The sequence below is a fragment of the Apostichopus japonicus genome, chromosome 19, assembly GCF_037975245.1.
Source record: "Apostichopus japonicus isolate 1M-3 chromosome 19, ASM3797524v1, whole genome shotgun sequence".
Classification (NCBI taxonomy): Eukaryota; Metazoa; Echinodermata; class Holothuroidea; order Aspidochirotida; family Stichopodidae; genus Apostichopus; species Apostichopus japonicus.
This window is the reverse complement of record NC_092579.1, coordinates 16,036,347-16,064,169: the sequence shown is the minus strand read 5'-3', so window position 1 is coordinate 16,064,169 and position 27,823 is coordinate 16,036,347. Positions and strand designations below refer to the sequence as shown.

The 27,823-nt window shown below is 38.4% G+C and overlaps 3 protein-coding genes across 3 annotated transcripts in view; 1 reads left to right on the top strand and 2 right to left on the bottom strand.

Annotated features, from left to right (window-relative positions):
- The first annotated feature begins 1,014 nt into the window (after positions 1-1,014).
- Positions 1,015-6,433, top strand: LOC139960704 (uncharacterized). The gene is made up of 5 exons (XM_071959280.1): positions 1,015-1,197; positions 1,748-2,043; positions 2,777-2,954; positions 3,924-4,235; positions 4,776-6,433. The coding sequence occupies exons 1-5, from the start codon at positions 1,179-1,181 to the stop codon at positions 5,462-5,464; spliced, it is 1,494 nt and encodes a 497-aa protein (XP_071815381.1). The 5' UTR covers positions 1,015-1,178; the 3' UTR covers positions 5,465-6,433.
- A 1,245-nt stretch (positions 6,434-7,678) lies between these two features.
- Positions 7,679-11,559, bottom strand: LOC139960705 (uncharacterized). Its single transcript, XM_071959282.1, has 3 exons — positions 10,831-11,559; positions 9,368-9,670; positions 7,679-9,147 (listed from the first exon to the last, which is right to left on the bottom strand). Exons 1-3 carry the CDS (start codon positions 11,312-11,314, stop codon positions 8,444-8,446), a joined length of 1,491 nt encoding a protein of 496 aa, XP_071815383.1. The 5' UTR covers positions 11,315-11,559; the 3' UTR covers positions 7,679-8,443.
- Positions 11,560-13,651: 2,092 nt separating this feature from the next.
- LOC139960703 (uncharacterized) overlaps positions 13,652-27,823 on the bottom strand; it is a 51,777-nt gene continuing 37,605 nt past the window's right edge. The window contains exons 34-44 of the mRNA XM_071959279.1: positions 27,143-27,367; positions 26,366-26,589; positions 25,270-25,447; positions 24,669-24,846; positions 23,829-23,951; positions 21,577-21,873; positions 20,756-21,078; positions 19,138-19,242; positions 18,010-18,157; positions 14,903-15,169; positions 13,652-13,865 (exon numbers count right to left, since the gene is read on the bottom strand). Of these exons, the coding sequence (XP_071815380.1) occupies positions 13,702-13,865; positions 14,903-15,169; positions 18,010-18,157; positions 19,138-19,242; positions 20,756-21,078; positions 21,577-21,873; positions 23,829-23,951; positions 24,669-24,846; positions 25,270-25,447; positions 26,366-26,589; positions 27,143-27,367 (2,232 nt within the window). The 3' untranslated portion in view covers positions 13,652-13,701. The remainder of the gene's footprint in view (positions 13,866-14,902; positions 15,170-18,009; positions 18,158-19,137; positions 19,243-20,755; positions 21,079-21,576; positions 21,874-23,828; positions 23,952-24,668; positions 24,847-25,269; positions 25,448-26,365; positions 26,590-27,142; positions 27,368-27,823) is intronic.

Here is a 27,823-nt window from a genome sequence, read left to right as displayed (position 1 = left end):
ATAATTTCGGACAATTAATTATAGTAAGTGGCGGGGAGAATTGACCATGGTTTGGGTAGTCCTATATGTGATTAGACTACACGTCAGTTATATATTTATTCGGTGTTACAAACCCGGGAATAACGTATACCTTGGTTATCGGGACGGAAGGCAAAGAGTAAAGACAAAGACTGGTGAACAACAAAAATGCCGTCAGAAGTCTTTTGCTGCTGAAGGAACAATTTGTACACAAAAATGAATGACTGATTTACACCTGACACAAAAGAAAGTGAAGACTCTTGGGCCGCTGTACGGTATCCTGTAGATCAGGGGTGGGCAACCTACAACCATGCGGCCCGACAGTGATTTTTTTGCGGCCCGTGAGATGTCTCAAGAAAAAGAAAAAAATATCAATCTATTTTACATCATAAAAAAAAAACGAGCTAGCTGCTTAGAATTTATCGGCACTAATGATGCTGTCAGGTAGGCCTATTATCCTATTATATACATGTTATATTATATATAGCCTATACTCCTTATTTGTCAATTATGAGTCATATCTTATTTCTCTGGTTTTCTCTAATAATAATATATATATATATATATATATATATATCATATATACATAAATATTCACAGTAGGCCTACAAAGAATCAACACTACAGTATGACATAATTCCAGAAAGGTGACTCCTAATGTGTGACATTATTAATTCACTTTGACTTCGGCTTTGGGTAAAACGTTACTGTATGCTGCCGTATTGGAAGAATCTAACAGTAATAATAATCACCAACTTTGCGATCGGCGTTATAGTCATTGCCGACTTTGCAATCCGCGGTCTTGCAAGGTCGGTAAGAGTTACTCCTTAATTTTCCCTTTCGGGAAACTAAAAATTCATTATGTTATATGCTATTTAGTGATTATTTTTTTTTATCAATATGAATCACATATTATAACTTTTCTGACTATGTAATTACTTTTCTTTTACCGGAAAAGGAAATACGTCAAATGTTTATACAGGTAAAGCACGCGATAATTTAGAAATATATGCAGTGACAATGATCAAAGCGAAAGAAACTTTTGACGTCCATTGTTCGATTATCAATGATTAATAGCAGCGAAAGGAACATTTCTAGAACGAACATACATATTAAAAGTATACTACAGTGTTTTCAAATCATAAAGAATAATCGGATAGATGGTGCAAGATAATCAAAGTAAGTACTAGCTCTGTCTTGTTATTGCAGCCTACTTTTCTTTATAGCAATCTTGAATGTGTTTGCTTGATGAGGCTATAGGAAGAAATGTTATAAGTGGGATTCACGGGACGTAGGTTGGGGCGAGAATTGTAGGGACACTTTATCGGTATTGAGTGTTGAGAGGTCATCTAAACGAGTATATATATAAATATATCCAACTCATTTACGATTTTCATTTATATATATATATATATATATATATATATATATATATATATATATATATATATATATATATATATGTATATATATATATATATATATATATATATATATATATATATATATATATGAATGGATGGATGGATGGATGAGAGGATGGGCGGATGGATGGATGGATGGATGGATGAATGGATGGATGGATGGAAGGATGGATGAATGGATTTGTGGATGGATGGATAACGAAAAGTCACTATAGGCTATAGGTATTTCAATGTATATCCTATAGAAAGAAAATACACCGCGACCTTTTCAATATATTTTTCCCCTTTTTTTGTACATGACAAAGAGATAGGCCTATATGTGACTAAACCCATGGGAACCGACGAGAACCAATTTTTGCTTAGAAGCGTCTCAAGTTGCGACGATGATGATGAATCGCTACCTCTCGTATCGAAAAACGACGGCAGATCAGCTGACGAGCAAAGTCATATCAGGGATACGAATATTCAACAAGCTCGACGTTCCTTCCCGCCGATCATCTGGTTTGCAATGAAGGTCTCGTGCATATTTTTTCAACGAAATATAGTAGTTCCACGAAAATGTTTCCATTGTCAAGTTACCGAGTCAAGACATTCGTTAACGGTAAGTTGGGAGAACGACGCGTAGTGGGTTATGTTTGCGGAATTGGTCACGCTCAAAAGTCACCAAATGCCATAGCATTCAAAACATTTAATTAGTTGTATGCGATAAAACAAAGTTGCATAAATGATCTTTGTTTAGGGGTTACAAAGATTACCCCATTTAAAGTGAAGTCAACAAACTGTTGTCATAAGAGAAGCAAAGATCGAAAAATTCGATCACCACTGGAATAGACAAAATGTTATTAACTGCAGTTTTAATTGGCATCATACAGGGGAACAAGTCGGCAGTATATCTGCCTTCACCCGAGCAGCTCCGCCCCTTACTCCCGAATCATAAACAATTGTTCCCTGACCAAAACTGATACAATACGCTTTACGAAAATCTACAATCAGAGGCTGAAGGTCACTTTCGGGTTATCTGGTCAAAATGTATTGACACCCCAGGCTCATTCTCCGTCGTGGACTAACTGCATGAACGGCTCGAATCTTCTGTATGACCTTCCCCACCCCTCCGCCGCCCCACGCCCTCCCCTTCCCCACACAAATCCCTTCAGTATTCGATCTCTTAGTAATCGATTTGTTACAATTTCGGATAAGCCTTTTAAATCGTCGGGAAATGTTACCCTGACAAATCAGTAAAGGGACAGGGTCGCATCATTCAAATCAAGTTTTGACATATTTTCACATAGAAAATAAGATGAAGATCACACTTTTCTCGCACTCTTCACTTATAGAGTTCTGATGACGTTAGAGAGTATTCTACAACAAACGTTGATTTGATTAGTCAAGGATGTGACAGAGTGAATGAAACAGTGAATCACCGGCGGAGTGATAAAACAAGCTGTAAGACCTGTAGCAGTTGCTGGTGGGATCATAATGGGATTATTTCCAAGTACACCGACGAAGATATCGGTAAGAATTAAGAAGCGAAGTAACTTACAAGTGTGACAGTGTTTACTATAGGATTACTCGTGTGCTGACCTGTATACCTGCTCTTGATTATATCATGTCTGTGCTCTACCAGACTAGCACTTTTTTGCTCAAAGGGGGAGGGGGAGCGGGAGGGGAGACCCCTGCCCATGCCGCGCACATTCCAGTTTTAACATTTTTGTCCCAGACTCCTATTTAAAGAAAATGGTCGCCTTAGCTGAGAGTATATCTGCTCCCTTGTTATTGTCGCGACACACAAACATCACTGGTCGAGAAGTGTACATCAAACTGCAGGAGGTCTGTGATTGGTTAGCCATGTCACGATATGACCAATCAAATTATCTCATACTTTAATCATTAAAGTCAGTCTTATAAATAGTCAAGTTATATTTGCCATTTGATTCTGCCAAACGACTTACAAAGTTTATGCTTCGTTATCAACTTCTTTCTTCATAACATTGTAATGATTTTTTTCGGTTGTCTATAGCGTTTGCTTGTACCTGTAACTATTTTCAAAATCATATTTAAGCCTCGCCATGGTGTTTGCATCTTTACTAATGATACCTTTGAGGAGCTATTGGCATATGATCCGATATATATTGTCTGCGTTGCTTAATGTATGATGAGAATGGCAATCCACATCTCCCCTGAAGTATAAAAATTATACAGCATTAACTAGATAGTGCCCTTTCGGTAAGTTTTCATTTTACAATAAAAATACCCCCACCATTGACAGGTAAAGAACATCCCACTCCACCCATTTGTAGTAGTCTCCCCACAGAAACGGTGCCATTCAAACACAATAAACTGTGAGTATACAGGACGCAAGGAGAGAGGATGGGAAGCTCTTGTTCATCTATAGCCATTATAGTTAAAGACTACCTCAGTCGCTTTCGAAAGTATAGAAGATGGCGACCAACTTAACACAAATTGGTTTTCTTTTTATTGTAGGTTGTCGATATTGGAACCATCCTGGCAGTTGGATGATTTCGGTTATCGTTCTTTTCGTGATAACGTTTTGGAATATTTACGAAATTTACAACTACTCCCGATACCAGAGACCGCAACCGGCTCGCTCCATTCATCTCTTATCCTATGCTATCTTCTTGACTGTTTTGTCGGTTTATCCGGTCATGAGTCTTTATTCCAAGTTCCAGTCTTACTTCATCCAGGCTAGAGGATGTCCAAACTTTTCATGGGCTACCACTCTCAATGCACAGTTTATCGTCAAACGATTCCAGTTTATAGATTTTCGATGTGGGGGTAAGTAGAATGCAGTAAGAAAGGAAGGGGGGGGGGGTATAGTTATATAGTTGAGAGGTATAGAAAAATTAATGATATTAAGATAATAGTAAATGAATTAAGTTGAGAATAAAGTTGTTATCTTTTGTAATTCGAAAATCATTTTTCCAACGACGAATATTACCCTCTTTCCGCGATGAAGGAGACGTAATGAGCGGGGGAAAAATACGAGATACAGGATACCACCTCACACAACAAGATTGAAGAGGGTTTAATGACGTGGGGGGGGGGGGGGGCGGCAGAATTAGAAGGGCAAGGAGACATGCATTTTTATTGAAATGGGCAGACCACAAAGTTACCTCAAACGTTCCGACAAAATGATTACTTTGTGCATTACTCAACAAAAATCCAGTAATTGGCATTTTTCCAACAAAAGGGGGAAGCATTTCTTAAAGAAACAATAATGCCAGTAACAATCTGGATATGTACAAATAGTAGTTCTTCCAATATTTGGATCCGTCTATGTGTTGTATATGATACATATCTCTGTTTCCTTCACAGGTATACCAGGAAAGAAGTTCTTATTCGTGTGTTTTGCTTGGCCGGTTGAATTGACCATCCATCGAATTTTGATTTATTCATTCCTCTGTGACGATATAAAAGGATTCCCTTACATCAGAATCCAATCCTTGATCTGCACTCTTGTATTAATGTTCGTCTGGTCGAACTTCCAATACGTTATGTTTCTCTGTAGGATCTCACTTTTCCACCAATTTCAACTGGTTCAATCTTTCGTCGAACTACACCAAGATGACGTGGATACATGTCGACGAATCCTGTGGAACGCCATTCATGACTTTAACTGTTACAGGCAGTTCGTTTACGTGTATATGATGATAGTTTTCCCATTTTCGACGTGGGCAATGACGACAACCCTGTGTTGGCATTACAGTCAACGTGGACACGGAGATTGCGTGTATCAATTATGGATGATTTGGTCACAAATATGTATGTTCCTCTGTCTTAGCGTGCTGTCTACGGGAGGGTTGGATGCTTCTCACATGTGGGATCATTTTCGATATCAGCTTCTCACGTGTCGCCGAACTAAATCCTCACGGGTTTTCTGGCGAAGACTCACTCGCCAAATGGACTCTATGGGCATAGAATCGCGAAGGGTCACGTGGACGATGGTTTTATCATTTATTAGTGCTTTTGCTGCTGTCTACGGCACAGAATTTGAGAGCAATTAATCGATTAGAGCCGCCAAGAAAAGAGATATGAAGATTATAAAAGATTGCTCGTTTGATTTCAGAGAGTTGATTTGAGATCATATTTCTACCATTTATGATATCAAATTTACAGGATGCACGTGTTGCAATCGTTGAGCTTAGTTTCAATATGTCATGGCATCTATAGTGATACAGGAAATGGAATGGTTTAGATTTTCATTTGTGTTGATGTTGCCAACAATGTGACCGTTACAACTTACAAGTTGATGTGTATGTTTCTGATCAATAGCAAAATAGTTTCAATACATTAATATTTCATCAAACAGCATTTCCAACACCATTTTAATCAATGAAAATATAACACAAGGTCATGAATAAAAATAATTAATATTAACTGTATCCATGCGGGTAAATGCTACATATTTGTGACTACTATACAAGACTCTTTTACTCTTGGGTGGCGATTGATGGAGCGGCGAGAGGAGAGATACATATAGGGAGGATTCCAGATGTCGGACCTTTCAAAATAGTGTATTAATTTTATGAGCGCGATATGTCATTGTTGGTAAAATATAGTTCCTCTCTGTTTATCATCAACGTGGATGAATTATAACAAGTAAGTGACATAAACCAAAACAAGATACAAGGTTATATGGTTACGGAATTATGAGTGGTTATACGTAAAAATGCAAGAATATATCAAATCTGAAATGTCGACATTACATAAGATCATTTATAGATTTGCGCTCATATGCATCAATTTGAGTAAACTGGCAAAACACATATTATGTTTCTCAAGTTGGCGTTGCCTAACTTGATCGTACGCTTAAAGTAGATTACTTAATATTATTTATAAGAAATATAAAAAACAAAACACTGTGTTCACGACTTTTAGCAGGCTCTCAGGCAATTACAAATGAGTGGTATTTACATGATACAATATAACGAGGATCACATAAACAAACACAAATAAAGTTTTACTTTTCTTGACTTATCTTGCAATACTCTACTTTATTTACAAATTAGTTGTTTAAACATAACACAAAAAAAACCACACTCTTTGATTCAAAAGAGTGAAATTATCCTATACAAAATCCTACAAGGCTTATAGCTCCAAAAGGATGAAAAAAAGGCTATAGCTTTGAGCTACTGCAGTTTACTACTTTCGTTTTGTTTGAAATTTGATCTTCCAAAAGGCGAATAACCCTAACACACCCATAGCATAGTGTCTATAGTGATTTTTATAATTAACGAACTTAAATGAAATTATGCTCAATATAATATCGAGAAATGTTGAAAATAAACTGTTTACACCGTATTATATTTATTGCCAAAGGATTCGTCAATTTGTTTTTACATTATCTCTAATGTATTTAAATATTTACACTGGTTTCCTTTAGTAGGCCTATACTAGTAACCCCCAGGCAGTAGCGGATTAACGGCGGGGCAACAGGGGCACGTGCTTCGGGCCCCCACATTTTGGTGCCCCCACATTTAGAGTATCCTAGAATTTACAAAACTGTCGTAATTGTGATCCACAAAATTCTTAGCATGAAACACGATGAAATACTCTCTGAATTTGCAAGCATGAAAGTGCGGAAAAAATACAGACTATAGGGCTCCCACACAATCGCGTGCTCTGCCACCCCCCCCCCCCCCCTCCACAGACGCTTAGTCCGGCCCTGCCCCGAGGGTATTGCATGCAGGATTATACGTGCGTTCGTCAGTCAGAGGCGTAGATAGAGACGGCTCAGGTGTTAATAATAGACATGAACGATATAAAGATATACTACGCCACCACCTCCCTATTCCATGCAGAAATTTTAAGAGACTCAGTTAAGGTATTTCAGCCAGCTGGGACCAATTCCTAATGCTAATACCTCTCTAAACTGTCCTCCAATATCATGCTTCGAAGCACTGGTATTGACAGTACAAACAGTTTCTTACCTTGATCTCATAGAAACATGATATTCATACTGCTCGTAGTGACAATACGAGTGCTCTGAAGCGAGACACTGACACTATACAGTATAGAAAAAATTGTCCCAACTGGGTGAGTATTTCCGAACGACAATGCATATCCATAAACAAAGGAACTCAGATATCTTTTACAAGCAAGAAAACATCCTATGGGTATTTGTGAGCAAAATGTGACTAATCTGTGATCATATCTGCATATATCCGCCAATTTGAATAAAACTTGACACGGAAAATGCCTAAAATGACTCCGAGAAGTGACTTTTTGCAGATATATTGATGCTTGCAATGTTGAAGGGTACGAATATATACTATAAGAATGGTATAAATAAAATCAAGGGATTTAAGAAATGGGAAACCAAATGCAACATACGATGTCTTTCTCACAGCTTGGGAAGTAGCATGCTAACTGCCTGTATCTGTCCCTAGCTAAAAAAAAAAAAACTAATCCGGTCATACATAGTATTGTGATTTGTAAGAACAATGATAGATCAAGTCATCAGCTCTCATTGGTGGGTATAGTAAAACTTCGATCATATGCTCTGAAGACCTCGGAGTTGACAAAAGTAAAGTGTAGATCAGTGTTTGATCACCTCTTAGCAATTGCAGATACGCTGGTTTACATATATTAATGGAGCAAATATGTTGTGATGTGACACCTTAATACTTTGAAGACTGGGGGTAGGGGGGGGGCACAGAATGAGAAGGGCAGTGAGACATATGAGTTGATTTGAGTTACCTCAAAACTTTCCGACAAAATGGATCGTTCGCATTCTGTACTATACATATGCCAGTATTTCAATGCTTTTCAACAGCGGGACACCAGTTCACGTTGTATGTCATGTTGTGGTTGTTATACATAATTGCCTTCATGTGGTCGATAATCAGTCCTTATAAGATGTTTACATGAGTTCAGCAATGGACGCAAAGTGCGGGCGATCAGATGATGCATGGGAGCAAAGCTCATCACCTCAATATTCGGAAAATCCAAGCTGTTTCTATACAATTTTGAACGCCATGGTTTCAAAGTAGTTCCACATCTTGATTTCCAAGCACCAAGGCCATGTAAAAACCAAGGATGGACAACATAACTGTCAACGAAACGCCTGAAGATTTTTGATCGACTCGTTTTAAGTACTTTGTTATGCTTTCCCAAAAGTAATCGTTACGTCCATTATTGCCCTTCACACAGTGAACCCTTTCTTGAAATTTCTCCCAGAGGTTTGTGTTGTGGACGTTGCCTAATGCTATCAAAGGGAGTGTTACAAACATGGAGATTCGCATACAAAATTTAGCATTAGAACTGGCAATAATCTCCCTTTCGTCTTGGTCACCTGCGAGCCTGTACTGCCAAATCAAATTTGACGTCACTTCCAATACGCATAATGGTATCCACACAGACATGTACATAGAAATACAATCCAGAAAACATCTATAATCAACAACAACTTGTCGCAATACATTCAGGCATAGTTCTGTTCGTCCTTCGTTGTTTTTTAAATATCTCAAAATCAGGTCGAACTGAATTTGAAATGATAATCTAGTGGCATAAATGAGATAGACGTAACATCCCCACATCAATTCCGCAATGCCCCAAGTAACACAGGTGAGAACATCTACAAACATTTCGTCTTCTAAACGGTAGTTTAGACGTACATATCCTCTGTAACTGGAGCACGCGATTGGCCAACCGAAGCAGACGACAAGGAAACTCTTCCAAGGGACGCCTAAGGTGAAATAAACAATATTATTATTAATGATGCTTATGATTATCACGATATTGTTGATGATGATGGTGATAATGATGTTAATGTTGATGACGATCACGATGACGAAAGATGACGCTGATTTAACATAACACTACTTACCGCATACTTGTATTAACATACATGCAATATCAAATTAATAATTTGTATTGTCTGATGGCTTTAGGCTTCGGTTAATTACCTTTTTTATCGAGATTAAGATATTGAAGTCGACCAATAATATATCTGGCATTTAATGACGTCGCCCACATGCCAGGTCCTCGTCCAGAGAGGGCGCTTCTCACTTTAGAACACAGGCACATTGCTGGGAAGATGACATGTATGCATGAGGCACAGGACGACAAGAGAAGGTGAAGGATCATATTTGGTTTACCGAACCCCCAATAGAGAGCAAAACAGACTTCAAATACAAGACTACAGAGGACGGAAAACAAAATGAAGATGGATACGAGCCAGCTGCCAGGATGATTCCAGGCTCTCAATCCTGTGAATGATACAGAATATGAAACGAAAATCAATTGCGTCGCCAGGAAGCTATTTTTCAACAGGGGCCCCTGACATGCAAAAGCTAGGTTGTTGATTTTATTTTGGAAACCATATCAAGTTGCTTTGTGATGCAATATTTGTGTTAGCTTCCCCCGCAGCACGAAATATTATTCTACCTTGCAAAATATGCACCTTTGAATATATCGAGGGAAGTAAATACCAGTCGCAGCCCTCCTCAATGCGGAAGGGCCTGATAAATACATTACTTCAGTATCATGGTAGAAAACTCACAGACTTCGACAGAGTTTTTTTTTTGTGATGAAAGTATGTATGTATGTATTTTAGATCCTCCTGCAAGCAGGAACTCGCGAAGAAGCCATCATTGGCTTATCAAAGCTGCAAACTGACCGAAGTCAGTCTCTTAGATTCATGCAATGCAATGCAGTGCAATGTGTGAAAAATTGTTTTCATTAATGATGTTATAAGTTGCGAATATACTATTATATAGGCAGGCCCGTACCCAGGCCGGGCCACAACGGTCATTTTCCCCTCCCTAACGTGCAGACTCAACTACCCCTCATCCCCCGTGTATGCCGCCATTAGGTATCGGACCCCTGTAACCCCCAAGACATCTACAATAACCATGCAGGCCTAGCGAGAGTGTGTCGGCCGGGGTGCATATGGGGCAATGTACACTCCGCGGCCATCAATATGGGACATCGATAAAGAATACTGTATCTGCATGTTTATAATATACTTAAGGAAACTTAAAGATTTTCAGGGGCCCAGCTTGGCCCCCAGCATTACTGTGTATCCCCCGGTATGATATAGTACAAGCCTGCGCAGGTTGATCTCAACCATACCTAGATTCGAATCTTCTGTGTAGTGCAATTCTTCCCCACATCGATTCCACTAACTTGCCCGACAACCCCCGCCCGGTGTGGTATATACAAGCCAGGTTGATCTCAACCTACCTATTGAATCTTCTGTGTAGTTTAGTTCTTCCCCACATCGGTTCCATCAACTTGCCCGACAACCTCCGGTATGGTATATACAGGGGGAGGAAGCTTCCAAAAAGTGGGGGCACGTGCCCCAGTGCACCCCCCCCCCCCGCTCCTACACCCTGGGTATATACAAGTCAGGTTGATCTCAACCTACCTATTGAATCTTCTGTGTAGTGTAGTTCTTCCCCACATCGGTTCCACCAACTTGCCCGACAAGCCTCGCATATGTTTTCCTTGTCTCTGAATAGATTCCTGGTATATACCAACGCTTGGCGATTGCAAATTTCTCCCTCGTAGCAATACGTGACTGTAAACCACTCGTGCGACATATTAAGATTAGCCAATTCCGTCGATCTGTTCAATTTACGATCAAACCCATTCATTTCACATTCAAGACATGGTTTCCATTCACTGACAACATCATCGTGATAAAAGACGCCGATGAATTTTAACATCAACCAAATAATAGACGGCCATCTTCCTTGTTGGTTTAACTCTTCGTGTTCTTTAAGCTTTGGTTGGGTTTCTATTAAGAATATATCGTTGGAATTCTGCCCCTTTCGAAGGTTCCGGTGTTGGTTTCGGCCTGCCGGCCCCCATAGTATCCAGGTACTCTCTTTCCCGGGAATATTATCCATTTTTCCGTCTCTCTTTTTCAGTTTGTAGATCGAAATTAATCTTTACCTGATTACAGAAGATGTTGATCCTCGAGGTATAATCTTACAATACGAAACAAAGTGATGCTTTGATGGAAATTCCCCACAAAATAGGGGCAAAAGTATGATAAATGTATATACTCTATACATGATACACTTGTTGTTGCACTCAGGCTATGCTCACAGAACAAGGAAGTTACAACGGACCAATCGAGACCGCCATTAAATGGCGTGTGTGTTTGTCTGTGTTAATGTACTTTCATCGTTGGGACAATTTTCATGACGATGATGTTGTGTGGATAATGTCGCTTTCTAAAATAATCCTTGTTGATTTTATGCTTAAAGGAAATGAGAATGAGTTTGATCTAACTGATAACTCTGAAAATATAATCGCTATTGTATTGACACTATTGTACGGAAACGCTGACGTGCCATCTAAACGTTAACCTGTTCAGTAAATATATGAGCAAAACATAATCGCTATTGCATTGACACTATTGTACGGAAACGCTGACATGCCACCTAAACGTTAACCTGTTCAGTGAATATATAAGCAATTTCAGTAGGCCCTACTTGGATATAATGATTTGATGTGTTATTGTTTATTAAAGATATACTTTCATCGAAGTAATGAATGACTTACTTACATGTAAAATGTATTCATTTATTTGTCAAAATGGTCAGTTATCAAAAATTCACTGACAATACACATACTTTTTTTTTATTCAGAGCAGATATTTGGGTTCAAATTTTTAACGCAAAATTTCTCTAAAAAATATTACAATTTTATTCAATTCGACAAGTTGCAGCATACTGTTTGAAACTGAGTATTTCCAAATTTTGTCAACATATTCTAATACATTTAACTGTAAAAACTGCTGGCAAGGAGCAGCAAATGTAAGAGACCATTATTTTATATTTTCTCGTCATCTCATAATACAATTTCTATTTTGTATAGTAATTGTAAATGATTAAACATAGAGTAACTAGTTCGTCACTTTTTTAACAGTTAATTGAGACGTGCATATGAGGATACATTGACATTTTGAAGAAAAAAGATAATGCTTACATATTCTTTGCAAATACTCGAAAACAGTAAGCACCTTTTCAGTTCCTAATTGGTGTTATCTTCCATGCATGTATCTGAGAACGCATAAGGCATTTGGATATTTCTTGAAAACGCTTCCTCAACACAATTAATAGCGGCACAATCGACTGTTTGAGGCTAAACCTTGAACAATGGTTTCGCATTAAAGTTTTATACAAAGCTATTGGGAAATTTAAACTGGTGTATCAAAAAACTGACCAGATATATCCTAACAGATTACTGATTTTTATTGTCATGACAGAATATTCAATCTGTAGTAACAGATTTCTCATTTTTAATCAGTCGAAACAAAATATGTAGACTAATTATTCTGTCCTGTAGTCCGGTCCAAAATATCCAAGTGAGGGGTAGATGGGGATAAGAGTTGATCCCTCAGTATGTACTAATGTAGTCCTACCTGTTTATAAGTAACAATAATCACCTTGTCAGTTCCTCAATCTCTAACTGTATTAATATTTCCCCCTTAGATCCCCAAAAGGTCAATCCCCACCTATTAATCCATCAGTTCTAAGACTCTTCTTTCCTTTTTTGAAATTCATATGTTTTTTTTTTCTCTTCATCAATTGCACTTTTCAAAACAAAACAAAACAAAAATACAAACAATACCACAGTTGATGGCAGTGTGTTAAAAAAAAAGGAATTATTTTATATTTTCGAATCAATTTCGTAGTCACATTTGGCACTCATTTTTGTACAAAGAATATATAAATTTGCAAGGCTTGAGAGACACCTCTTGTCACAATATATAATTAATATTATTAACCCAGAAATCTATCAATATGTACTTCAAGACGAGATGAGGAAACCATGTACTAGTTTCATCCCCCCCCCCTTCCAATCTCTGAATATTTGAAAGGTCCTAGAAATGTCAATCCATCCCTTTCTTTCGTCTTCTAATTTGCAATTTTATTTTCTTGTTCTCCTCCTGCTATAACTATCACCCATTCTAGTGGAAAAAGTCTTAAATCTTTTCACCGTTATGCACAATGGCAGAACCAGCAACAAAATATCTCCCCAGGTTTGCTCCTTTCAGCAATATATAGGAATGTTAAAGTTAGACACCATATCATAACAGTACTGAGGTACCTAACTAAACATTCTCATTCTAGCTAGGGTATTATTCACAAGATACACCAATATCCAAATTTAGTAGGATATAAATACATGTAAACACATCATTCCCCCACTACCCCCCCACCCGCCCCCCATTACTGTTCTCCATAACCCTTCCCGCCCCTAAAATCTGGTTGATATTTTGTCATCAACCGTAAAATATAACTCTAGGTTTGTCTTTGTCGTCATCCTCGCCACCAAAGACGTCTTTGTCCTCGTTCTTCGTCTTGCGGACAAATTCGTTGAGTTTGCCGACCATGTCATCTAGTTTGAACTTTAGCTCATCGCATTCTTCTTGCATTGGATCCACACCTGAAATGAAATGGGTGACATTACGTCAGTGCTATTATTAACTTATAGCAAAATTGTGGGGGGGGGGGAAGTAATTGGTAAGAGATAATCGCCCTACACCCTGGCCCACCCAGCTTTCTCAATGTATTGATAGTCGGCAGTTGAGACTCGGCTGCCTTTGTCTTAGTAATATTTTTCAGGGAAAATATACCCCTGTGGCGTGCAGTATGTGCTGCCAGCAGGGTAAGAAGTTTGCCACAGACCATGTTTCCTATCGTTTTCCTTTTGGTTCTCTGTGTGAACAAATGACAGAACCAAGAGAAATGCCTGGAATTTAATTTTTGCATTTGTGAGTATTAGCAAGCTACAACAACCAAAGATATGATTTCACTTGATGAGAACTTGGCAAACATGCTACACTTTTACTCAAAAACTTTCTACAAAAGTGTTACATTAAATTATTGAAGCCTTAATACTTCAACGTGGCCGCCCTGTTATGACACTTTCTATTTAAAACTCCTGTCAGCCCTAAGCAATTAACTATTTCCCACCCCATCCGAATTGTGACATAACTATGCAAGCTCTTAGTGCAAATGTCTTGTCGCCTGATCCCTGTCGTCATACGACACACTGGACCGCATTATACCGGGCAGATTGTACCGGGCAGATTGTACAGTAGTATGATCCACACCCTGGGAGAGGGATCTCATGGGTGGGGTGCCCCCTCTCCACTGGACAAATTTTGCACATGAAGTATGCTTTGGTGGTGCTATTTTTCCAATTCTGTGCCATGTATTCTCCCAGATTTTGGTTATGGTAAAATTTGTTAAATTATCATCAAAAAAGCAGGGCGGAAATGTTTAAAATATTGTTTGTGCTGGGCAGCATTCAGAACTGCTGGGCGCAGCCGCCCGGTGTGAGCACATCCCTGCTCCTATACCACAGCAAACCGCACACACACTGGATTCTAGGATAGAGTACGATATGTATTGACACTTGCCCAGACTTGATACAGAGTCGTGCATAGGTCGGTATATGACAACAACAGTTAGACCTACCTTCGATATAAGTGAACGTTTTTCTGTCCATGGCTGACTTCTTCTCGGCAAAGCCGCTCCAGCGTTTGAATTTGCTGATCATGAAGTCCACCACCTCTTTCTCGTTTTCTGCATTGGCCTCTGCTGCCCTCACTTGCGAGAATGCTTCGTTGATGATGGACAGCAACATGTTCAGTAGCGTCCACATGACGGTGAACACGTACAGGAAGAAGCACAAGGGCCCTAGAACTCGATTTGCTGCCAGCATCTCCTCAAAGTTAAATTTTCCTTGATTTGAGGAGAAATTTATGACAAAATTATAGTTAAAAATATAAGAAAAAATACTACCTTTAGAAAAAAATGGGAAATGTCAATGGTTTGTGACTATTTCAGAGTTGATGCACATTAACGATGTAACACAGCCACATATGCCGTTGGCAATGAAGAATGATTCAACTGAATGTGGTTTTTAATTGTTCTAATTAGTCACGGGTGGATACAAACTTGTCGTTACCTGACCGTGGTGACATATTGTGCATCCAATTCGAAACCTGCAACACTTTTTTTAAAGGACCTAACAACTCCCCATGACGAGAATGGGCCTAACAACTCCCCATGACAAGAATGGACCTAACAACTCCCCATGACGAGAATGGGCCTAACAACTCCCCATGACAAGAATGGACCTAACAACTCCCCATGACCAGAATGGACCTAACAACTCCCCATGACAAGAATGGACCTAATAACTCTCCATGACAAGAATGGACCTAACAACTCCCCATGACAAGAATGGGCCTAACAACTCCCCATATCCAGAATGTACCTAACAACTCCCCATGACAAGAATGGACCTAACAACTCCCCATGACAAGAATGGACCTAACAAGTCCCCATGACAAGAATGGACCTAACAACTCCTCATGACCAGAATGGACCTAACAACTCCCCATGACAAGAATGGACCTAACAACTCCCCATGACAAGAATGGACCTAACAACTCCCCATGACAAGAATGGACCTAACAACTCCCCATATCCAGAATGGACCTAACAACTCCCCATGACAAGAATGGACCTAACAACTCCCCATGACAAGAATGGATCTAACAACTCCCCATGACAAGAATGGACCTAACAACTCCCCATGACAAGAATGGACCTAACAACTCCTCATGACCAGAATGGACCTAACAACTCCCCATGACAAGAATGGACCTAAAAACTCCCCATGACAAGAATGGACCTAACAAGTCCCCATATCCAGAATGTACCTAACAACTCCCCATGACAAGAATGGACCTAACAACTAACCATGACCAGAATGGACCTAACAACTCCCCATGACAAGAATGGACCTAACAAGTCCCATATCCAGAATGGACCTAAACAACTCCCCATATCCAGAATGTACCTAACAACTCCCCATGACAAGAATGGACCTAACAACTCCCCATGACAAGAATGGACCTAACAACTCCCCATATCCAGAATGTACCTAACAACTCCCCATGACAAGAATGGACCTAACAACTAACCATGACCAGAATGGACCTAACAACTCGCATATCCAGAATGGACCTAAACAACTCCCCATGACGAGAATGGACCTAACAACTAACCATGACCAGAATGGACCTAACTACTCCCCATGACAATAAAGGACCTAATAACTCCCCATGACAAGAATGGACCTAACAACTCCCCATGACAAGAATGGATCTAACAACTCCCCATGACCAGAATGGACCTTACTACTCCCCATGACAAGAATGGATCTAACAACTCCCCATGACAAGAATGGACCTAACAACTCCCCATGACGAGAATGGACCTAACAACTCCCCATGACAAGAATGGATCTAACAACTCCCCATGACCAGAATGGACCTTACTACTCCCCATGACAAGAATGGATCTAACAACTCCCCATGACAAGAATGGACCTAACAACTCCCCATGACAAGAATGGATCTAACAACTCCCCATGACCAGAATGGACCTAACTACTCCCCATGACAAGAATGGATCTAACAACTCCCCATGACAAGAATGGACCTAACAAGTCCCCATGACAAGAATGGACCTAAAAACTCCCCATGACAAGAATGGACCTAACAACTCCCCATGACAAGAATGGACCTAAAAACTCCCCATGACAAGAATGGACCTATAAACTCCCCATGACAAGAATGGACCTAACAACTCCCCATGACAAGAATGGACCTATAAACTCCCCATGACAAGAATGGGCCTAACAACTCCCCATGACAAGAATGGACCTAACAACTAACCATGACCAGAATGGATCTAACAACTCCCCATGACAAGAATGGACCTAACAACTCCCCATGACAAGAATGGACCTAACAACTCCCCATGACAAGAATGGACCTAACAACTCCCCATGACAAGAATGGACCTAACAACTCCCCATATCCAGAATGTACCTAACAACTCCCCATGACAAGAATGGACCTAACAACTAACCATGACCAGAATGGACCTAACAAGTCCCATATCCAGAATGGACCTAAACAACTCCCCATATCCAGAATGTACCTAACAACTCCCCATGACAAGAATGGGCCTAACAACTCCCCATGACAAGAATGGACCTAACAACTAACCATGACCAGAATGGATCTAACAACTCCCCATGACAAGAATGGACCTAACAAGTCCCCATGACAAGAATGGACCTAACAAGTCCCCATGACAAGAATGGACCTAACAACTCCCCATGACAAGAATGGACCTAACAACTCCCCATGACAATGATGGACCTAACAACTCCCCATGACAAGAATGGACCTAACAAGTCCCCATGACAAGAATGGACCTAAAAACTCCCCATGACAAGAATGGATCTAACAACTCCCCATGACAAGAATGGACCTAACAAGTCCCCATGACAAGAATGGACCTAAAAACTCCCCATGACAATATTGTAATATATCCTAATCCCTTATCTCCTCCTGAGAAAAAAAAAAACATTTGAAAAAAACATGGGAAATTTGAATGCACGCTACAGAGGCAGCATCTTTCACAGGTAAGAACTGCCTGGAAGGGTAGGAAACTTTAAGGTGAAGAGATTTACAATATTGAGAGACTCTTGTTGTATTTACCGAGTAATGAGCCAAAGAGAGACTCGAGGGTCTTGATGAAAGAGCTGTAATCCCTCAGCTGATAGAAGGAGAGGTAGGAAAAGCTAGCAAAGGCTGCATACACCACAAGAAACATAACCATGAACAGACTCAACTCTGTCCCAAATTTCTGGAGAGAAAAATCAAGAAAGAAAAAAAAAGAGAAAAAGATATAACTAATTGCAATTTCTTTGTCATTTATAATCAGCATCGAAACCCATATATACAAGATTTATTTCAGTGCAATTAACTTAGCATCATGAACTAGAAGTGAAGTAACATTGGAAAAAAAAATCCATCTATTAAGGTCACATACACTAGCATGTAATACATGGCCGGCAATTGTAGACCATAACAAGGCAAGATGTGTTGTAAGGCACAGTGCATAGCATATAACTTTGATCACTTTTGCAAACATCAAAGTTCAATATATATATATACTTTATTTTTGTGAAAATGAAACTTGATCATAGTCCTGCTATGAAAGTAATACTTTTGTGGAATATTTAGTTTCGATCAGAATCATTGAAACAGGAAATATCAAATCTACGCAACCTGCAATTAAGGTTTTCACAGTACAACAGATACTTTTATTTATTTTTTCAACCGAGTGAACTTTCTCACAAAACAAATAGAGGCCTTAAATAGAGAAAGAAAAACAAACAAATGACATGGTTGTTGTAAAATGTATTACATTGAATTGTATTGAATTGTATAATGTGGTAGAAACATTATTAGGGAACTGTGAATTGTATTATGTGGTAGAAACAACCTTAGGGAACTGTAAAATGTATTACTAGGTAGAAACAACATTAGGGAACTGTGAATTGTATTATGTGGTAGAAAAAACCTTCAGCAAACTGTGAATTGTATTACTAGGTAGAAACAACCTTCAGGGATCTGTGAATTGTATTACTAGGTAGAAACAACCTTCGGGGAACTGTAAATTGTTTTATTAGGTAGAAACAACCTTCAGGGATCTGTGAATTATATTACTTGGTAGAAACAACCTTCAGGGAAATGCAAAATGTCCGGGACCAAATGCAGAATGCTGCTATCAAGTTGGCACTTCATTTAAAACTTTTTGTTTAAAATATATAAAAAATTTACCTGCACAGTCAAGCTGAATAGAAGCAACTTTCGATTAAACCTCAGGATTCTTGAGAACTTAAGTATAGCTATGAAGAGCACCAAGCCTGTCATTGTGATGAAGAGCTGTTGACAAAGCAAAGAGGTTGTCATGACAACCTTGATCTCTATGGTGATGTTTGTTAACCCTTTCTCAAGATCTTAACTTTTCAAAAATTTTCACACTTGTGTCTGAATATCAGCTTTGACCATTTGTTTAGTTCCCACATTGTCATTCAATGAAACTAAAAATTGCCCAACATCTGATTCAATGTTGGCCTATATTTTAAAAGTTAAACTTTTATAAATTTAGTTTACCATGTTAATTGAGGATTACCATTCCTATATAAAGCACCCCTCCTCCAGTCAAGATAACAGTTGGTTTTCTCAGTCACTGGGATAACCTCCAACATATCATGTAGTTCAGAGTCTCAAGAGAACAGCAATTAAACCACATATATGTCTGTATAAGCTGCATGTACACATATATACTGGTCATTTTACACATCACTATATAGACTTTACATAGTACCAGAACATGCTTGACATACTGTATAAACGCATCACCTTATCAGACATCACTTAGCGCTACATTTCGTCTCCGATCTACTGCTTAATGTGTAACACAGTACTAATATATATACCTTGCATGTATCTAAAACTTGTATCTAAATATTTCAAAATTCATCATTACCCATCACATGTTACTTCCTATTCTTTTCATAAATATTCATTTCAATAACTCAACCAAATAGTCGACAGATCCTTTTTGTGTGTATAGGACGGACTTGTATGAGAGTAACATGCATAAAAATGTAAATAAGAGTCACACTTTCTTTAGGACATTAAAAGCTGGATTTTAAAATGATTAGGGTGGAGTATTGAATCCATAACTACTAACAAGTTTTGCTCTGGTGGTTCTTCCCTCAGAAAATAAACTTAAGATGTCAAATGGTGCATTTTGAGGCACATATAGTTAAGCTATAAATTAGGTTTGTTTGTAGTGAGGTCTACACACAAGCTATAGTGCTACTACATCCTTTAATTTTGTTTTGTGGGGGTTTGAAATAAGTGGGTGCTGGGAGGGAGGGGGGTGGTTGTACACCTCACACAACCCCTGGATTTGCAACTAAAATGACCATTATCTTAACAGCATAAATTGAATAATACGTAACTGTAGCCTAAGAGGGATTTATGTTCTAAATAATAATGGTACATTGGGAAAGCAGCAGACATTACATATTATATACAGGAACTCCACCCCTCTGTCTCTCTTTATCTATTAGAAATCTGACTTCTGTTGTAAGCCTTTTAGTCCAGAGTAAAGATGTTTCTTTTTAATCAGGCTTCTTCTTAATATGTAATAGTGTAATTGTAACTGTTTTTGTAAAGCACTTTAGATCATTGCTCTTCCAGAGTTTTATAATGTATAATTATTATATTTTATTTTAATATTATAATTATTTTTAATCTTATTATCATGTTTTTGTCTTATTGTGCCACACAGCGCAGTGAATATACAAACAGTAACATATGCATCCAGCTGCTTTAAACATCCCTCATTTATTCATATATTCATATAAAAAGCTAATCTACTTACGTCATCCCAGTAACCAAGGTACTGGAAATTGTGAAATCTGTCAGGATTTTCAGCAAAATCTGTAGCGAGTTCGTTAGCCTGTTGCAGCCTGTAGATGTAGCACAGGATGGTCAAGATTGCAAACAACAAGGAGACTAACTCGATTATATTCCAAGCTTCTTTGAAGTATGATTTCTTCATCTTCTTGATTTTGAGACTCTCTCTGACAAGGTAATACAGTATGTAGAGACACAGGAGTATTTCTGCTCCCAAGACGAAATACGCAAACGGACCGTAGTAATGATCCAGTTGCATGGTTTGGAACTTCAGGAACGGGAATGCTCCTAAAAAATGGAAGACGATAAAGGTAAAACGATCTGCCGTTCTATCTGGAAATTTAAAAGGGATATGCTACGTTCGTCAAACAGACGCTCGATCGTACGTAACCAAGATTGAATTTCCTCAAATATTCTCTGCGGCTGCATCTTTTGTAAAAACATAGATAAAAACATCTGATAGTCCAGGACATATATGATGGGCCTGTTGGTTTGCTTCCCAAACATCTTCCTTCGACGTGGCGACTCATTTTGTAATTTTCACAAGGCTAGCCATACCACCAACAAATTTAAGAAAAGCTCGGCAGCCCTCGTTTTTATGATTTTGACCCAAAATTTTGGCGGCATGGCAACTAGGCAATACATGTGACAAATACGAGTAAATATAACTACAAATACAAACTTGAATTTGGCGGTAGCATATCATTGATAAAGAGAAGAAAAAACACAAATATATACTTTTATAAAATAAATCACACTATACAAGTAGAAAAAGAGAAAGTTTACCTCCAGTTGGAGGGAATTCTACCAGCATCTGTGACATCACATGACCGTTCAAAGTTGGATTATAGAGGACAAATTCCAAAAAGACTGCTCTCGTCTGCTGGTCCATCCAGTTACTGTCGATGATGTAATCCAACATTTCGTAATCCTCTTCGATCCTGTTACCGAAGACGGCCGTAAATCCTCCCCCTTTGTAAGTGGTAATATCCGCTATGACTGGATAAGAATCCAATTCTAACCAGTCGGAATATTTCCAGATGCTGACAAATCTACTGGTTCCCCATTTCGGTAAATTTTGCCCTGTTGAATTTGCCAAAAAAGAGTAGGTGTGGGGGGGGGGGGAGAGAAATAAAACACAACTTCCAAACAGAGTTGATACAAAACATAAAATTTAAGATTTACTGTTTGTTACTAAAAATGTATATAACTTGTAATATTTGACTAGTTTGAATGAGACTGATAAGGTAGATGGTTTAAGGTTAAAGTTATTAGTCTCATATCAAGGTAAAAGGTTATTATCATACAACATGCAGTTAACCTGGTAACCTGTAACACCACATCATACCGAAGTGTGGTCAATAGAACCTTTGGCTCCTGGGTACATCTAAGTGAGGACATTTGGGCATATAAATGTAATAACACTGAAAGTATAGTGTTTGTATTCAGCTCCTGGGGTACATCTAAGAGAGGACATTTGGGCATATAAATGTAATAACACTGAAAGTATAGTGTTTGTATTCAGCTCCTGGGGTACATCTAAGAGAGGACATTTGGGCATATAAATGTAATAACACTGAAAGTATAGTGTTTGTATTCAGCTCCTGGGGTACATCTAAGAGAGGACATTTGGGCATATAACTGTAATAACACTGAAAGTATAGTGTTTGTATTCAGCTCCTGGGGTACATCTAAGAGAGGACATTTGGGCATATAAATGTAATACACTGAAAGTATAGTGTTTGTGTTCAGCTCCTGGGGTACATCTAAGAGAGGACATTTGGACATATAAATGTAGTAACACTGAAAGTATAGTCTTTGTATAGAGCTCCTAGGACACATCTTAGTGAGGACATTTGGGCATATAAATGTAGTAACACTGAAAGTATAGTCTTTGTATAGAGCTCCTGGGACACATCTAAGTGAGGACATTTGGACATGTAAATGTAATAACACTGATAATATAGTGTTTGTATTCAGCTCCTGGGGTACATCTAAGTGAGGACATTTAGACATGTAAATGTAATAACACTGAAAGTATAGTGTGTGTGTTCAGCTCCTGGGGCACATCTAAGTGAGGACATTTGGGCATGTAAATGTAATAACACTGATAATATAGTGTTTGTATTCAGCTCCAGGGCACATCTAAGTGAGGACATTTGGGCATATAAATGTAATAACACTGATAATATAGTGTTTGTATTCAGCTCCTGGGGTACATCTAAGTGAGGACATTTAGACATGTAAATGTAATAACACTGAAAGTATAGTGTGTGTGTTCAGCTCCTGGGGCACATCTAAGTGAGGACATTTGGACATGTAAATGTAATAACACTGAAAGTATAGTGTGTGTGTTCAGCTCCTGGGGCACATCTAAGTGAGGACATTTGGACATGTAAATGTAGTAACACTGAAAGTATAGTGTTTGTATTCAGCTCCTGGGGTACATCTAAGTGAGGACATTTGGGCATATAAATGTAATAACACTGAAAGTATAGTGTTTGTATTCAGCTCCTGGGGTACATCTAAGTGAGGACATTTGGGCATATAAATGTAGTAACACTGAAAGTATAGTCTTTGTATAGAGCTCCTGGGGTACATCTAAGAGAGGATATTTGGGGCATATACATGTAGTAACACTGAAAGTATAGTGTTTGTATTCAGCTTCTGGGGTACATCAAAGAGAGGACATAGTGCTTGTGTTCAGCTGAAGATTCTAAACCATCATGTACAGCCCACATTGCAAAAAACATATTAATAAAACAAAAAACGAAATATGACCGAGGATACAAAAAAGAAACCAATTAAAGCTCTTAGAACGTCTACTCATCATGATATATTAAAAGTTCACAGTGTTTTGAAAGTGAACTATGACATCACATGACCAGTTTGATACAAGAGTTCATGTTTGGTGCAAAATATGAAAATTCAACTATCGATATCTTAAAAATGTCGATTAGGACTGAACGCAAATTTCAAAAGGATTCTCTGGCTATGTTTCTTCTTGATCAGTCAACAAATAAGTTTGTTGGACTTACAATCTGTGACATTAACCTGAGTCCATCCTTCATCATAACTGTATTCTACATCGTCTGCAAAGGAGTAGACGTCCATGCAGCGACTCACGGCTGGCTTCATGATGTCCTCGATCTTACAAGAATCTGGGGATAGCAAAAGAAAATTTCCAACAAAATGAAAATGACAGGTTACAAGAAAATAGTAGAGAAAGAACAAAATTAGCATGTGAAATCCCTACATGACACTGCTGTTTCACTCATTTGAAATAAGATTTTTACCGAACGTGAACTTAAATAAAACCACATGTTTTGTCAAGGATGTAAAATTACACAAGATGTTAATTACTATAATTCAGTTTTCTACCTGAAGAGCGGATGCATCAGAATATGCATACACTCATGTTTCATTGGCATTGCTTAAGCTTCATTACAAACCTGTAACAGAAGTTAGAACAGAACCATCTCAACAGAAGCTCACAACAAGAGAAAAGACAAGAAGATTATCAACCCGGATTTACGACATTGCACGTTTGCTTGCATCGAGTTCACGTTTTGTACAAAGTGTATAAAAGTGATATGCAAACATCTCAACAACAAAAAAAACTCTTAGAAACTGGATGAAAATTTGACGGAGATGCTTATAATAAAGTTCACCCTGTCGAATGTCAAAAGTGACATTTTCAACAACAAAAAAACCTCTTAGAAACTGGATGAAAATTTGACGGAGATGCTTATATTAAAGTTCACCCTTTCGCATGTCAAAAGTAACATTTTCCTCTAATAATCCCTTTTGGATTAAATGTTGTGCATATAATTCCGATAAATTTTAGAAATCAAGAAAAATTTATCGAGTTCACTCACTGGAATGTACCCTGACCTGCCTTAGTCGGGCAGTACCAATCAGGATATGTGCCTTGTCTGCGACAAACCTTTGTGATATGCTATCCTCATCAAGAAGGCCGTTACTCAGAGGATCAGCGTAGAGGGTGGGAATGAAGGTTTCTCTCAAATATCTATGAAAGTGACTACGACTGGTCACCTGTGGAAAGAAAATCCAGACAGTTTCATACAAGAATATTAAAATGAAATGGCTTGACAGCCATGATTTTTCTAACCAGAATTAACACAAACTACAGCCCACAACTATATATATATTGCAAATATATCCACAATTTTATGAGTTTTTACTGAATGATCATGTAATTGTGTGTAACACTTCCAATATATTAAAACACCAAGTGTTTCAGAAAAGGCTTACAATCAAGATAAGTCCACCAAAGGGGGTAGAAGGGTAATTTATGAAATTCTCGGCTTTTCATCACAAAATTTTGACTTTCTATCTCGAAATTTTGACCGTTTATATCGGAATTTGGTCTTGTCAATCTATATATATTGTCTTTCAATGTCCCTCCTTAGGTCACCATACGTAAGAATTATAACACTATGAGAGTAAAATTCTTACAGAAGACAGTTTGAGTATTCCGTTGTATTCAGCGTTGATGAACATGCCTTTGCATGATGAGATCAGAGCATGGGAATTTGAATCAAGGTTGCCATAGGCAACGATCAGCATGACATAGAGGTAGATCACATAGACGGATATCTCCTTGATGACAGCCCACATCTCAATCTCCTTAAATCTGTCAAAAAAAAAAAAAAAAAATCTCAGAAATTATCATATCCAAAAATTAATATACGTCTATAGCTAATCCGCTACTTTTAAGTGACTATCACGAAACCTTGAACGTGAAAATAGAAAAAATGCAAAAGAGGGTAAATATATTATTTCCAATTTTGGAGATTACTTGAGCTGTAATCCAATAAACCTGACATATACCAAAGTGTATATATAAAGCGTAAATGATGAATTACAATGCAAAATGACCCTCAGAATTCTATGCTAATAGTTGCAGATATGATACTCTTGTGTGTATTGCTGATAGACAAATTAATTTTACAGGTGAATCATTGCTAATTGACTAATTAATTGTACTGGTGAATCATTGCTAATTGACTAATTAATTGTACAGGTGAATCATTGCTAATTGACTAATTAATTGTACAGGTGAATCATTGCTAATTGACTAATTAATTGTACAGGTGAATCATTGCTAATTGACTAATTAATTGTACAGGTGAATCATTGCTAATTGACTAATTAATTGTACAGGTGAATCTTGCTAATTGACTTATTAATTGTACAGGTGAATCATTGCTAATTGACTTATTAATTGTACAGGTGAATCATTGCTAATTGACTAATTAATTGTACAGGTGAATCATTGCTAATTGACTAATTAACTGTATATGTGACTCATTTCTAATAGACTAATTAATTGTACATGTGACTCATCGCTTATAGACTAATAAATTGTACAGGTGACTCATTGCTAATAGACTAATTAATTGTACAGATGACTCATCTAAGACTTCTTTAAGCCAGACCCAGTGGGACTCAGTGGGAGTTCTTCTAAAATGGGGTGGACTTGGTTAGGTTACATGCCCAGATATTTGGGGTCTCAAAGATCATCATGGACTAATCTGACGTTATGTTTAACCTTTTTTCTCGCGCTTCCTCCAATTGGTCAGTGTCCGGAGGTTTGACCGGACACATCATCTTCTGCTGCTCGAGCTGCTCCATCTTCTCTGGATCCGATAATTCCTCCTCGGAGATCATCTCGTGAATGTATTCTTCGTCCTGCTTTAAGGCCGGAGACACTGGCTCCTCTTCCTTGTCTGGCTTCTTGATGACCAGTGCATAGAAAGTAGCCAGACACAAGACCTATCGAAAGAGTTGAGACAACTAGATAGGTAAGATAAACAGTTGGCTATAACGGGGCTTGGATTACACTTTTAAAATGATCATTTCATTTGCAAACTTGCATGTTTGGTAAAAACCATGTTTTGCTAACATGCTATCCACAAGGTTTAGCAATCCAAGTTAAAACTTATCGATCACTGCCATCTGTCTGGCAATATTTTAAGACCATTCTACATAGGTGGGAAAAATCATTGTTTGCTGTCAATCAATAAATCAACATAAAGTCCACAACTATACTAAACTTGTTGGCATTTATACTCAAGGTTTGAATGTCCCAACTTCTTTGTTGAGAAGGGAAGATCCGCAAATGTAACTGATGTATCAAAAAGCTAAACCCCCCTCCTCCTCTGACCCCTAAACCCCCCTCCCCCCTCTGACCCCTAAACCCCCCTCCCCCCTCTGACCCCTAAATCCCCCTTTTCCCCACCCATCCCCCTCCCTCTGACCCCTCTCCCTCCACTAACCCCTCAAGTGTATTCTACTATAACTAATCTTTGTTTTCTAACAGTATTACCTTGATGGGTTGTGAGAATAATATGTCTTGAGTCAAAGAAAACACCATTGTTCTGAGCCACTCCGAGGCCTTTTCCACGCCAAACGTCCCAGCAACCTCGATGGTGAAGAAGAAAGCTGTACCGATTGTTGCAAAAGCAGCGACCCAGCCCACAAATTGAAAAGGCCAGGGCAGCATAAACTTGGACTTCTTTTTCTTTCCAGTGGTTTTCAAGCCACCAACGAGCTAAAACAAGGACATTAAAAGAAATTCAACTACAATCAACCACATTTTAGGGGCGGTACAAACCACAAATAATTCCTCTCAGTGCTTTGAGTTGCCTTGCTGAATTGTATACATCTCTGAGTCTTCCATGTTGGGCAACTGCGGCAAAACTTATTAGTTATTACATAATATATAAGTGACCTCATGTACTTTACTATGACAAAAGTAGATACAGGGAGGGGACAAGTAGGACTTTAACCTCCCTCCTGAATACCGCTTTGGCGCTAAACGTTAACTTAAACCTACTTACTTTTTTGTAACGAGGTAACTAATTTAACAAATGGTACAAAAAATGAGCAGGGTTAAATAGTGGACAAATCTTTGAACGCTACACACTATTCCCAAGGTTTGCTTCATATCAGTGCACCACTTTTCAGGCAGTAAACTTCTATAACTACAGGTACTTGCCTACCCCCC

Coding starts and splice junctions, on each gene's coding strand:
- LOC139960704 (XM_071959280.1), top strand. Junction 2,955..3,923: donor GTACACCGACGAAGATATCG/GTAAGAATTAAG, acceptor TTTTTATTGTAG/GTTGTCGATATTGGAACCAT. Junction 4,236..4,775: donor TATAGATTTTCGATGTGGGG/GTAAGTAGAATG, acceptor TTTCCTTCACAG/GTATACCAGGAAAGAAGTTC.
- LOC139960705 (XM_071959282.1), bottom strand. CDS start 11,314: ATGGATAATATTCCCGGGAAAGAGAGTACCTGGATACTATGGGGGCCG. Junction 9,671..10,830: donor CTACACAGAAGATTCAATAG/GTAGGTTGAGAT, acceptor TATCATTCACAG/GATTGAGAGCCTGGAATCAT. Junction 9,148..9,367: donor TCTTAATCTCGATAAAAAAG/GTAATTAACCGA, acceptor ATTTCACCTTAG/GCGTCCCTTGGAAGAGTTTC.